At 33.7% G+C, this 14318-nt stretch overlaps 1 protein-coding gene, 1 non-coding gene and 1 pseudogene across 2 annotated transcripts; all 3 read right to left on the reverse strand.

The window, feature by feature from the left end:
- Positions 1-7646: 7646 nt before the first annotated feature.
- On the reverse strand, positions 7647-7727 carry TRNAL-AAG (transfer RNA leucine (anticodon AAG)). Its single transcript has one exon. It is a non-coding gene; the product is annotated as a tRNA-Leu (tRNA).
- A 446-nt stretch (positions 7728-8173) lies between these two features.
- LOC139862648 (ribonucleoside-diphosphate reductase small chain-like) lies at positions 8174-9248 on the reverse strand. Its single transcript, XM_071851270.1, has one exon. It carries the CDS (start codon positions 9246-9248, stop codon positions 8259-8261), a length of 990 nt encoding a protein of 329 aa, XP_071707371.1. The 3' UTR covers positions 8174-8258.
- Positions 9249-10291: 1043 nt separating this feature from the next.
- LOC139862944 (uncharacterized) lies at positions 10292-13381 on the reverse strand (annotated as a pseudogene).
- Positions 13382-14318: the final 937 nt, after the last annotated feature.

Consider the following 14318-nt stretch of genomic DNA (forward strand, 5'->3'; position numbering starts at 1 on the left):
TGCTTTTGATTATGCAATTAATATTTAAACAACTTGTCTGTAAGATTGATAAATTAGATTTTTGAATATTACCAACCGAGTAAATGAATCCTTATATAAGGTACGTCTCATTTTGTTAAACAACTGTCAAAATTGACTTTTTGAAACGACTTTGGATAACTTTTGTATGTCGATCTCGAGCATTAGGATTGTGATACACTATGACCTGACCTAGCTTGATAGACATTTATTGACCAACATATGTTCTCTAGGTTGAGATCTACGATTATTTGATATTTCGAGTTTCGGTCACATTACGATGAACAACTTTATGTGCTGCTAAGGTGAGTTTCATTGCTACCTTTTTAATTGCTTTTGCAATATATAATTTTTGGGCTGAGAATACATGCAATTTATTTTAAACGCAATGGATACAAGTACATACTTAATTCTACACTGAGTTTGAACCGAAAATCCCTTAGCTTTGGTAACTAGTAGCTGCCAGTACATAGGATATGGACTGGTGGGCACGAATAATAGCATATGAATCCATAGGGCTTGACATCCCCGTCCGAGCTAGAGCGCTAGCCTTTTAACGGACGTGTGTTATTTGAGTTTAGGACACGTTGGTTTGCGTGTATTAAAACGAATAGGGTATTTATCATTATAACGTTAAAGCTTAGTTACCAGGGTGCTCTATTACGTAGAATCTATTGATAAACGTTTCGGGATGAAACAACTGAAATCTTGTGATCCACTTTTATATACAGATTACGCGAAACACTAAAACTATGAACTCACCAACCTTTGTATTGACACTTGTTAGCATGTTTATTCTCAGGTTCCCTAGAAGTCTTCCGCTATTTGCTTATATGTTAGACAAGCTATGTGCATGGAGTCGTACATGGCATATTTTTTAAGGAAACGTTGCTTTCACCAAATCATCACCATGTATCTTATTTTGACTGCATTGTCAATAGAAGTACTATTGTAAACTATTATTTACGGTGATTGTCTATATGTAGAAATCATCAGATGTCGAAAACCTTTGATTTAAATATTCATTTATGGTGTGCCTTTTTAAAAGAATGCAATATTTACAAAACGTATCATATAGAGGTCAAATACCTCGCAATGAAATCAATGAATGACGTATTGTCCATATGGATTTGGAGCGATCGTCACAAATATGCCCTTTTTTATTAAGTCTGGTAATCTAAGAATTAGGGAACAGACACCCTAATTGACGCGAATCCTAAAGATAGATCTATTGGGCCTAACAAACCCCATCCCAAGTACCGGATGCTTTAGTACTTCGAAATTTATATCATATCCGAAGGGTGTCCCTGAATGATGGGGATACTCTTATATATGCATCTTGTTAATGTCGGTTACCAGGTGTTCACCATATGAATGATTTTTATCTCTATGTATGGGATGTGTATTGAAATATGAAATCTTGTGGTCTATTGTTACGATTTGATATATATAGGTTAAACCTATAACTCACCAACATTTTTGTTAACGTTTAAAGCATGTTTATTCTCAGGTGAATACTAAGAGCTTCCGCTGTTGCATACTAAAATAAGGACAAGATTTGGAGTCCATTTTTGTATGATATTGTGTAAAAACTGCATTCAAGAAACATATGTCGATGTAATATATTTCTATTGTAAATCATTATGTAATGATCGTGTGTAAACAGTATATTTTAGATTATCATTATTTGATAATCTACGTAATGCTTTTAAAACCTTTATTGATAAAATAAAGGTTATGGTTGTTTTAAAAATGAATGCAGTCTTTGAAAAATGTCTCATATAGAGGTCAAAACTTCGCAACGAAATCAATTAATATGAAACGTTTATAATCAGTATGAACGGGACATTTCAGTTGGTATCCGAGCATTGGTATTATAGAACTAAAAATTTGCATTAGTGTGTCTTATCGAGTTTGTTAGGATGCATTAGTGAGTCTGGACTTCGACCGTGTTTTCTTTAAAAATGATTGCTTAACATTTTTGTTGAAAACTATATATTATTAACATGTAAATATTATGTGATATATTAATATCTTAACATGTTTGATATTGTGTGATAGATGTCTACCTCTAGCACAAATCCCATTGACTCACCTAATAATAACGAAGAGTCGAATATATATTGGCAAGATTCACAAGTTCCCGAAGAACCGGAAGAAGAGGAACCGGAAGAAGAGGAACCGGAAGAAGAGGAACCGGAAGAAGAAGAGGTTCCGGAGGAGGGAATAGTAGGAACCACAGAAAACCGGTCAAATAAAAGAAAATCCTCAACCAATGGACCAAAGTTAATAATGGTCAATGGTGTTTCCGCTAAGGAAGCAAAATATTGGGAAAACTACCAATTTTCCGATGAATCGGATCCTGATGAGGATTCCGATGATGTTATAGAAATTACCCCGACCCAATTTAATGAGACAAAAGAAAATAATAAGAGAAAAGGCATCAAAATAGAGAAATCTGATTCCGACCCTGATGAACTTTATATGTACCGTCAACACCCGTATTTTCAATATCGTGACAATAACCCGGGAACCTCTAGACCACCATGTTTTTCTAAACCAATGTGGAAAACGACGACTCATATTAGAGGAACATCATATATCCCTAGAAGATTAGGAAAAGAACCAAGTCCGAAGAAGAAGAAACCAGTGATTCAGATTAGAGGGGTGTGAGCATGTTGTGTAATAAATGTATTGTAGTGCGCTTGTACTTTTATGTTCTATGTAAAAATTGCTTGTATTGTTTGTTATTACGAATCTAATCCTTGTCTATTTTACAGTATAAATACAAAATGGGCGTTAAGGGTAGACAACCGAATATTTTAGAAGACCTACCAGAGGATATGATTGAGGAAATCTTGTCTAGAGTAGGTCAGAATTCATCAGCACATTTAGTTATGGCGAAATTAACTTGTCAAACATTTGAAAGACTTTCCAGAAATGCCTTAGTTTATAAAAGGTTTTCCTTTGATAGGTGGGGTATATCACATTGGGGAGACTTTAAGTTACGCCGTGTTTTCTTTAAAGCGTTAAATGCAGGGAACCCAAATGCAATTTTACGCTACGGGTTAAGAACCTATTTTGACTCAACATATCCCAACATAGGATTTCGTGAATTAGAAAGAGCTTCTAACATGCAACATAAAGAAGCATGTTATGCTTACAGGTTAGTGATGTTCGCTTCTTACCAAAGTGAGAAAATGAACATCGGATTGCAGCTTTTAAATAAAACTTTCCCAAAAGTGACGGATTCAGTAGTTGGGGTGAGAAACAAGGTTTTTAGACTATTACGGGGCTGTTGGACATTACGAAACCCTCATCCTTTTGACGACATTACAACATGCTGCCTAGCCAATGGTCATAACGGTTATTTTCCACAAGATCAAGGATGGGAAGTCGTCTTAGTAAAACCAGAATGCATGACTTGTTTCTGGACTTATGAATTACGTGTCTTTATTTTCTTTGCTGAACAACTTGCGTATTAACTAAATTTATCTTCAAAACTGTCCTGTATCATAGTGTACTATATTTCATGTTATATGTAATATAGCGAAGTTGTAAGTTTGAAGAATATTTGTATGTGATATATTATTATAACCAGTTTTTTATATGGAATTGTAATAGTTAAATTGTATATTAGCTACTAAGTATGAACTTAACGGGTAGGTAGTACCCGAATTTAAACTTATAAAACGCTAATATGAAGAAAAAGCTTTTATAAATGAGTTCATATTATGCTACGAGATAATGTAATGACCCGAACTTTTCCATGTTTATATATATATTAATTGAGATTGATATTTACATGACTAAATGTTTCCAACGTGTTAAGTAATCAAACTTGTTAAGACTTGATTAAATGAAATAAGTTTCATATAGACAATTGATCACCCAAGTTGACCGGCGATTCACGAACGTTACAAAATTGTAAAAACTACATGTTGTGGTATATATAGACATATATATATGGTTGACATGATATTATGATGAGTAAGTATCTCACTAAGTATATTAACAATGTGTGATATACATAAGAAATGAGATTACTAAGTTAAGAAACTCGAAATGATATATATAACGATTATCGTTATGATAACGTTTACTAAATACATATGTATCATATTAAGATATTGATACACTATATTTAACATGATAAAATGATATTTAAATATATCATTAAGTGTGTTAACAATGAACTACATATGTAAAAACAAGACTACTAACTCAAGAATTACGAAACGAGACTTATATGTAACGATTATCCTTGTAACGATATTTTAATGTATATATCATATTAAGAGATATTCATACATCATAATATCATGATAATATAATTATTTAACATCTCATTTGATATAATAAACATTGGGTTAACAACATTAATTGAGATCGTTAACTTAAAGGTTTCAAAACAACACTTACATGTAACGACTAACGAAGACTTAACGACTCCATTAGAATGTATATACATGTTGTGTTTTGATATGTATTCTTACACTTTTGAAAGACTCCAAGACACATATCAAAGTACTTCTACTTAAAAAAAATACTTACAATTACATCCTCGTTCAGTTTCATCAACAATTCTACTCGTATGCACCCGTATTCGTACTCGTACAATACACAGCTTTTAGATGTATGTACTATTGGTATATACACTCCAATGATCAGCTCTTATCAGCCCATGTGAGTCACCTAACACATGTGGGAATCATCATTTGATAACTAGCATGAAATATCTCATAAAATTACAAAAATATTAGTAATCATTCATGACTTATTTACATGAAAACAAAATTACATATCCTTTATATCTAATCCATATACCAACGACCAAAAATACCTACAAACACTTTCATTCTTCAGTTTTATTCATCTAATTGATCTCTCTCAAGTTCCATCTTCAAGTTCTAAGTGTTCTTCATAAATTCTATAAGTATAGTTTCATAAAAATCAAGAATACTTCCAAGTTTGCAAGTCTACTTCCAAGCTTTCTAATCCATTCCAAGTAATCATCTAAGATCAAGGAACCTTTGTTATTTACAGTAGGTTATATTTCTAATTCAAGGTAATATTCATATTCAAACTTTGATTCAATTTCTACAACTATAACAATCTTATTTCGAGTGAAAATCTTACTTGAACTGTTTTCGTGTCATGATTCTGCTTCAAGAACTTTCAAGCCATCCAAGGATCCTTTGAAGCTAGATCCATTTTTCTCATTTCCAGTAGTTTTATCCAGAAAACTTGAGGTATTAATGATGTTCATAACATCATTCGATTCATACATATAAAGCTATCTTATTCGAAGGTTTAAACTTGTAATCACTAGAACATAGTTTAGTTAATTCTAAACTTATTCGCAAACAAAAGTTAATCCTTCTAACTTGACTTTTAAAATCAACTAAACACATGTTCTATATCTATATGATATGCTAACTTAATGATTTAAAATCTGAAAACACGATGAACACCATAAAATCGGATATACGCCGTCGTAGTGAAACCGGAGGCTGTTTTGGTTTGGATAATTAAAAACTATGATAAACTTTGATTTAAAAGTTGTTCTTCTGGAAAAATGATTTTTCATATGAACATGAAACTATATCCAAAAATCTTGTTTGAACTCAAAGTGAAAGAATGTTTTTCAAAATGGTCATCAAGATGTCGTTCTTTCGACGGAAATGACTACCTCTTTAGTAATTGACATGTAACTTAAATTTCTGACTATAAACCTATACTTTTTCTGTTTGTATTCTTAAATTAGAGTTCAATATGAAACCATAGCAATTTGATTCACTCAAAACGGATTTAAAATGAAGAAGTTATGGGTAAAACAAGATTGGATATTTTTGATCTTTTTAGCTACGGGAAATGTTTAACAAATCTATACAAATCATATCCTAGCTAACTTATATTATATTATACATGTATTCTAATATATTATGTAATCTTGGGATACCATAGACATGTATGCAAATGTTTTGACATATCATATCTACCCATGTATATATATTATTTGGAACAACCATAGACACTCTATATGCAGTAATGTTGGAGTTAGCTATACAGAGTTGAGGTTGATTCCAAAAATATATATACTTTGAGTTGTGATCTAGCCTGAGACGTGTATACACTGGGTCGTGGATTGATTCAAGATAATATATATCGATTTATTTCTGCACATCTAACTGTGGACAACTAGTTGTAGGTTACTAACGAGGACAGCTGACTTAATACACTCATATCTTTAAAACATAATAAAAATGGTTGTAATTATATTTTGATCATACTTTGATATATATGTACATATTTGTATAGGTTCATGAATCGATCCGTGGCCAAGTCTTATTTCCGAGGAAGGAAATATCTGTGAAAGTGAGTTATAGTCCCACTTTTAAAATCTAATATTTTTGGGATGAGAATACATGCAGGTTTTATAAATGATTTACAAAATAGACACAAGTACGTGAAACTACATTCTATGGTTGAATTATCGAAATTGAATATGCCTTTTTTTATTAAGTCTGGTAATCTAAGAATTAGGGAACAGACACCCTAATTGACGCGAATCCTAAAGATAGATCTATTGGGTCTAACAAACCCCATCCAAAGTACCGGATGCTTTAGTACTTCGAAATTTATATCATATCCGAAAGGTGTCCCGGAATGATGGGGATATTCTTATATATGCATCTTGTTAATGTCGGTTACCAGGTGTTCACCATATGAATGATTTTTATCTCTATGTATGGGATGTGTATTGAAATATGAAATCTTGTGGTCTATTGTTACGATTTGATATATATAGGTTAAACCTATAACTCACCAACATTTTTGTTGACGTTTAAAGCATGTTTATTCTCAGGTGAATACTAAGAGCTTCCGCTGTTGCATACTAAAATAAGGACAAGATTTGGAGTCCATGTTTGTATGATATTGTGTAAAAACTGCATTCAAGAAACATATGTCGATGTAATATATTTCTATTGTAAATCATTATGTAATGATCGTGTGTAAACAGTATATTTTAGATTATCATTATTTGATAATCTACGTAATGCTTTTAAAACCTTTATTGATAAAATAAAGGTTATGGTTGTTTTAAAAATGAATGCAGTCTTTGAAAAACGTCTCATATAGAGGTCAAAACCTCGCAACGAAATCAATTAATATGGAACGTTTATAATCTATATGAACGGGACATTTCAGCAGCAACGCGCGGTCGAATTTTTCTCTAGTTTATATCAAAACAATTTAAAAATTAATAAAAAAAAAAAGGTACAAGTACACAAATAAGTTCGGCCCCCCAATCGTAAACTTCAAGTTCCGCTACCGATTCCGCCATTCGACCACTAACGTTAATATCTATACGTAATTCGATAACTATGAAGTAATAGCGGAAGATAAAACAATGTAATGGGAAGAAATTGCTAACAATTCGACCACTAACGTTAATATCTATACGTAATTCGATAACTATGAAGTAATAGCGGAAGATAAAACAATGTAATGGGAAGAAATTGCTAACAATAGATATGAAGACAAAAAAGGGTTATGTGATTTTGTATTGTTTACATTATAATAATATGAAAATAAACGTTCATAAATTTAAAAGAAACATGGAATGTCGAGAGTGGGATTTGAACCCACGCCCTTTCGGACCAGAACCTTAATCTGGCGCCTTAGACCAACTCGGCGATCTCGACTTTATGTTACTGTATCTGAAATAAACGACTAATAAATATCAAAACAACCCCTCTTTATTTTATTACTTGTTTTATTTTTTAGTACCAAAACAGCAACTTTTAAAAATTTAAATAAGATATGATTTGTAACCTATCCTTTTTCTTTCAAACCGTTTCATTGAATGTTTTCTCACCACCAGACTTCAATTTCAATTATTCGTAGTATAAATTTTGCTACTCATAAAACACCATATCACTAAATCTTTCTATTTTTGAAAGACCATTAAGACAAAAAAAATAAAGGCAACAACTATATAAAAGACCATTATCATCAAAAAGATAAAGACAACAATTATATAAAGACAGTTCAAAATATACACTAATATAATCGAACAATCCTTTCATATTATAAATCTAACACAAATACAAAACTACATAGTAACTAAGACTCTAACCTAAGCAGCATAACGGATAAATTTAGTAATGAGTAAACTTATTAATTAATAAAACAAACAAAACAAATATTATTCATAACTAAAACCATCTTGATATTCAGAAATCATCATCCATTTTGAACACATGATCATCACCATTTCCATTCAAATTCGACATCACAGATGCTTTCTGATACTCCCCAACTCGCTTCTCGAAAAAATTCGTCTTCCCCTGTAACGAAATCAATTCCATCCAATCAAATGGATTTTGAACATTAAACATCTTCGAATACCCTAACGAATTCAACAATCTATCAGCCACAAATTCAATATATCTACTCATCAATCCATCATTCATCCCAACTAATCCACACGGCAACGCATCACACACGAATTCCCTTTCGATCTCAACCGCATCAGAAACAATCCCTTTAACTCTTTCTTCGCTTATTTTCGACTTCAATAAACTGTACAACAAACACGCGAAATCGCAATGTAAACCTTCATCTCGCGAGATTAGTTCGTTCGAGAACGTGAGTCCAGGCATTAAACCGCGCTTTTTTAGCCAAAATATCGCGCAGAAGCTTCCAGAAAAGAATATTCCTTCAACACACGCGAATGCGATAATTCGTTCCGCAAACGTCTCGGATCCATCGATCCATCTAAGCGCCCAATTCGCCTTTTTCTGAATACAAGGAATTGTTTCGATAGCGCGAAATAGTCGATTCTTTTCATTCGAGTCTTTGATGTACGATTCGAGAAGGAGACTATACATTTCGGAGTGGATGTTTTCAATAGCGATTTGAAATCCGTAAAACGCGCGAGCTTCAGCGACTTGCACCTCTTTCATGAATCGACCAGCGAGGTTTTCGAGAACGATTCCGTCTGAAGCTGCGAAGAACGCGAGAACGTGAGTGATGAAGTGTCGTTCGCCATCGGTTAGGGACTCCCATTGACGCTGATCTTGTGATAAATCGACTTCTTCTGCGGTCCAAAACGAGGCTTCGGCTTTTTTGTACATCTCCCAAATTTGGGGGTATTGGATTGGGAACATGCAGAATCGATCGGGGTTAGGGGCGAGAAGTGGCTCTTCTGGAATTGAAGGCATTTTGGGCTGGAATTGTAGGAATTGGAGTGAATTTGGGAATTAGGGTTAGGGTTTGATGAAAATTGGGGATGGTGTGAAGGTGTTTATAATGGTGGCGAGTTTGAATATGAAGCGGGTGATTTTAAATTTTGGTGGAGAATAATGCGGGAAAGTGGATAGACAAACACGCTTTAGTAAAAAGGGCGGGAGTTCAATTTTTTGAAGGCTGGATTAAAGAGATGCTCAAATTTTAAATTCAAAAAAATGTTTTTGTATTTAGTGTGACAGTTGAGAAACGGTTAACTTGTCATCACGGGTGTTTTGCTTTCAAATTTAATTTCCTGGAGACGAAATACACCTGTTTAAATGAAATATAAGATTTGACCATTGAACAATCATCTCAAAATACTCTACTAGCCGTTTTCTTATTTTAGAGGTAAGACCTCAAAAAGTGTAGTAAGAATTGGACTTGAATTTTCTTAGAAAATCCTCAAACACCTAACCGTTAAACCATACTCTACTACTTCGTAGTTGATTCCCGTGATAGCTTGAACATAAAAAACTTCAATCATTTTGCACGTATAGATTTTACCTAAACCATGGTGATGAAAGTATAGTTGATTAGTGGAGCTCTATACTTTAACTATTTTATGAGTTTTTGGTTGGAGAATCGTGCGGGAAAGAAGTTAGAACACGACACGGTCAACGGAAATTTAAAAAGGTTGTGCCTTAGTTTGCCCTTCTCTATTGATTTTGTATTTTTTTTTTGTATGGAATATGAGTTTCCTTAAATTGTTTATTCCATTTATTAGTCGGAACCGGAAACCGTGATTTTTCCTATGTAACCTTATTTAGGTAGGTCCGTTGTCTTAGGTTTGGTTGATTGTATCGGTCGGGCTCGATATAGATAGTTCGCTTTCGTATCGTTTAACTTTTTATGTACGAGCTCTGGTTCATTTCTCTCTTGTATCTCTCGTTTCATGTCGTTTTCTCTTTGAGAACGTCTCGGTTTCCATATGAATTTTCATATTTTTAGCCGAAAAAAACCACAATATAGATGCATAATCAATTTCGTGCTCGCTCTAAGGTTAGTTAAAATGATTGGACAACAAGAATATCGTTTAGTGAGTAGAGAAACTGAATATACAATCCCTAATCAACCCTCAACAAAAAAGCAATTTTTTTGCTGCCAACAAAAAGGGTTGTGTCAATGCATGGCGGTATGTCTAAACTTTTGCACTTTACAATTATCCACATGGAGTTCCAACTATGCAGTAAAAGATACCGAATCTCTAGTCTTTTTCTTCAGCAGCAACATCCTCTTTTTCAGCCATCCATGGTTGTTTAGGACCCTAAACCAAATAACATACAGGTTTTAAAACTGTACATTTTTCCATTCAGTTTTTAATGCTTCGATACTATACTATAGTATGTTGATTAGCATTGAAACAAGTACCTTTCCTTGACGAATAATCGTTGGGGGTACATGAGTCATGTCCACTACAGTAGATGGGTTAGCCATTCTTATACCAGCATCGACCACAAAGTTAAGACCCTGTAATAATATATAGTCAACTAAACGTGACAATTTCTAGACAATTACTTGTATATTGGTCTATTCAAAATATTATTATCTACAATGCAGTTAAATAAAGAATTACTAGAGAAAAGGCAATGGGTCAAAACCAGCTAAAACGTGCCTCAATGCATACAGCCTCCTAATGTTTATTTATCAACATATTTTATTACTAATAGAAGGCTTTTTTCAATGGAAAAAATGTTTGTGAGTCCAAGTATTTTCACTAGTAATTTTACCAAGAATCCAGAATCCAACCCACCCGACCCGCCCATTTTACCACCCGTTCAGGCATATAACGGATTGCACAAAAAACAACTACTTATGACCTTTCAACTAAATGGTTATAAAATATAAATGGTTATGGTCCAGTTTTTTTTTTTTTAACTGTCATCAGGAACATGCAAATGTACCTCTGGTCCATATGTATCAGCTATTAGAACTGGGTCGATCATCCATTGATTTTGCTCTGGAGTCCTCACACTATAAGAAGAAAATGTGAATATAAACATTGACAATGTGATTTTAAATGACCATAAAAACTTTTAAAATTGTTGATTTAACAAGGTTACCTTGTAGAAATTAAAGGTGCGCCCATCTTTTCCAATACTGCTTGACATACAACATCATCTGGTATGCGGACACCTAAATTTTTCCTTGATGCGTATTTAGATGTAGTAGTTCCATATTTTATACACTGTTTTGGTAGTGCTTTGCTTGCAGTTAAAATAAAAGTGTACTGTTACATTAAGAATATGTTAAAAAAACACAAGTTTAAAAAAAAAAAAATACAGGATGATGATAGCAAAAATATGCTTACTGGTCCAGGCAGGCAATGTTTAACAGCTCGAAAATAGTCCGAATAGCCATCACTGTTTCCACGAGGGAACCCAGTAGTAAATGTATCTATGTCATGAAGGGAACGACATAAAATACTGAAGGGCTGCAAAATTAGTATGATTGCATTTAGAAAAAATAAAACCAAATTGAACACCATAGCATATAAAATTAATGATATAACACATGCTTACCTTCGAAGGTTCCACTTCCTTTAGTCTGCATAGAAAAAGGAAAGAAGGGTAACTATAAAGAATCAAAAGACTTAACCTTTTTCAAGTAATGAGTGGAAGTGCAAAAACATCTACCTTCGAAGACGTTCAATAGCATCATGGTTAGTCATATCGCAAACCATAGCATACCTAGCATGAGCACACAAAAAAGAATGATTTTATAATGAAAAATGTCAAAAAGAACATAAAACCACAGTCTTTTGCATTACATATTACTAGACTTGTACCTGCAGAATGTGGCAGCAAAATGAAAAGAGAGAATTTGTGTAGGAGTGTGTGTTTGTTTATATAGTAAGAGGTGTTTGGTTATACTTATTACTAGCCACAAGATACATATTTCATATGCCAGTATCAATAAGGAGCTCACAAACACTACAATTGAATGTATGCAGGTTTTTTAACAAACACTAATTATTATGTACACAAACTAACGAAAGACACACAAGAGTGGTACTCATACAGGTGACCCGAATAACTTACACAGTATCAGTTGGAATAACCCCAACAGCTCCATTTTTAAGAAGTTCCACAACCGAATCGAGTTTCCACGTGTCTGCTCCTTCTGGATCAACCTCAATGTAGAACAACCCATCCTCCTGCCAATTTTTATAAAAAGGGTAAATATTATGTAGAAATTCCAGTTTCGAATACAAGTACACAACATCAAAATTTAACACCATTCGTATTGTTCATTTGTTCTCTTATACAATCAAGGAAATAGTTTGAACTTCAAGTACCTTACTTCATTGCATCCAATTTTTTTATCCCCAAATCTATCCTTACCTTATTTGAGCTTATGAGCTTTTTTTTTTTTTTTTTTTTTGAAAGGCAATATTATTATTAAGATAACACAAGTACAAGCCTCTACCTTTTTGGGTAGAGAACCACCACACAAAGATTATGTCTGTAATCGCAACAGAACACCTAACAAAGTGACTCAAAACAACATAACCTCACAGTGGCTAATTACATACGGGCTTATGAGCTTATTAACTAAAGCTTATTGGCTTTTTAATATTTTAAGTGAACTGGTAAAATAAGCTAATCAAAATACGCCTTCATTAATGAGCAATAATCATCTATATCTAGTCTAATAAAGCTAATTAAAAAATGAAGAGAGAAGCCATAATAATTAGTATGATATACCTTAGGAAGACGAGGTGCAGCGTATTTGAGGCGTTTAGGGCTTTTGTTAACAGCGGCTGATACTTTGAATAAACGTGGTATAATTTTAGGTTTTGATGGTGATGGTGATTGTTTTACGAACACATTTGGGGAAGTAAAAGGAATAAGAGGCCGCCGGAGAGAAACCGATGATGAAGCTGCGGTGGCGCAACTGCACGGTTTCATTTGCAAAGCCATAGCATTAGCGAGTGGTTTTCTTTGTACGGACGGAAGAATAAAGCGTTTATGAGAAGCCAACTTCAAATACTTGACGAGGGGGTTTAGGTAGACATTTTGAATAGAAATGAATCCACCACCCCAAAGGCATATCCGAGTATCCGATACCAAAGCGGGTCACTGTGGTGTTCGTTTTCATTTCTTTTTAGACTTTTTCCTATTTTACTCCATATATTATACACCGTAGTGCCTATGCGTTGCACGGGGACTCATCCGAAACATTATCTAGTATTTTACAAATGTATATGAAATAACGATATTATACGGTCATTTTTGTAAGTACTGTTGTCGATTGAATTTCTAAAGTATAAAGAATACTCATCACCAAAATATTTAACATATTTTTGCATACAGTTCTTCATAACACAAGGTTAATGTAACAACCCAACCCGTTAACCAACCAATAACGCAGAAAAAAAAATATTTTGCTGGTACAGCACATGGCGCGGCGCGCCATATGTCCGCGCGGCGCGCCAAAGTGGCCTGTCCAAAAAGTCATGAAATGCGAAAATGTTTGACCACTTCCCGACGTATTTAGACAAAACGCTTTTAACCATACATTAATATATGTAGAACTAACACGTTCCATTAATAAAATTAGTTTTACGAAGACCGGGCCCACATTGACCGTTTTACGACTTTCGTACGAAAATACAAGTTTTCAACCACATGATTTGTAATACAAAATAAAGGTCGAGCATGGCGATTGGGGATACGCTACCCAATCCTAATCAATCCAAAAGCAAGCCTTCTAAAGCAACTACGCGAGTCCACTAGTCCCGGCTTACCCGAGCCTCCGCATCCATGCAATCTATAAAAAAGTCAACAACGAGAGGGTAAGCTAACGCTTAGTGAATGATAACATACTACATACATATATATGTATAAAATGGACACGCCACACAAATATCAAATACCTCATACGAACTTGTAACACAATTAGTATATCAACATACTCGTAAATACTAACAAGTCGTACACCATCCCAAAACCACATTAGCATGTACTCATCACAATATATATATATATAACATGCTATACAAT

The sequence above is a fragment of the Rutidosis leptorrhynchoides genome, chromosome 8, assembly GCF_046630445.1.
Source record: "Rutidosis leptorrhynchoides isolate AG116_Rl617_1_P2 chromosome 8, CSIRO_AGI_Rlap_v1, whole genome shotgun sequence".
Lineage (NCBI taxonomy): Eukaryota > Viridiplantae > Streptophyta > Magnoliopsida > Asterales > Asteraceae > Rutidosis > Rutidosis leptorrhynchoides.

Excerpts from the sequence above, each read along its gene's own strand:
- LOC139862648 (XM_071851270.1), bottom strand. The coding sequence starts at position 9,248 with ATGCCTTCAATTCCAGAAGAGCCACTTCTCGCCCCTAACCCCGATCGA.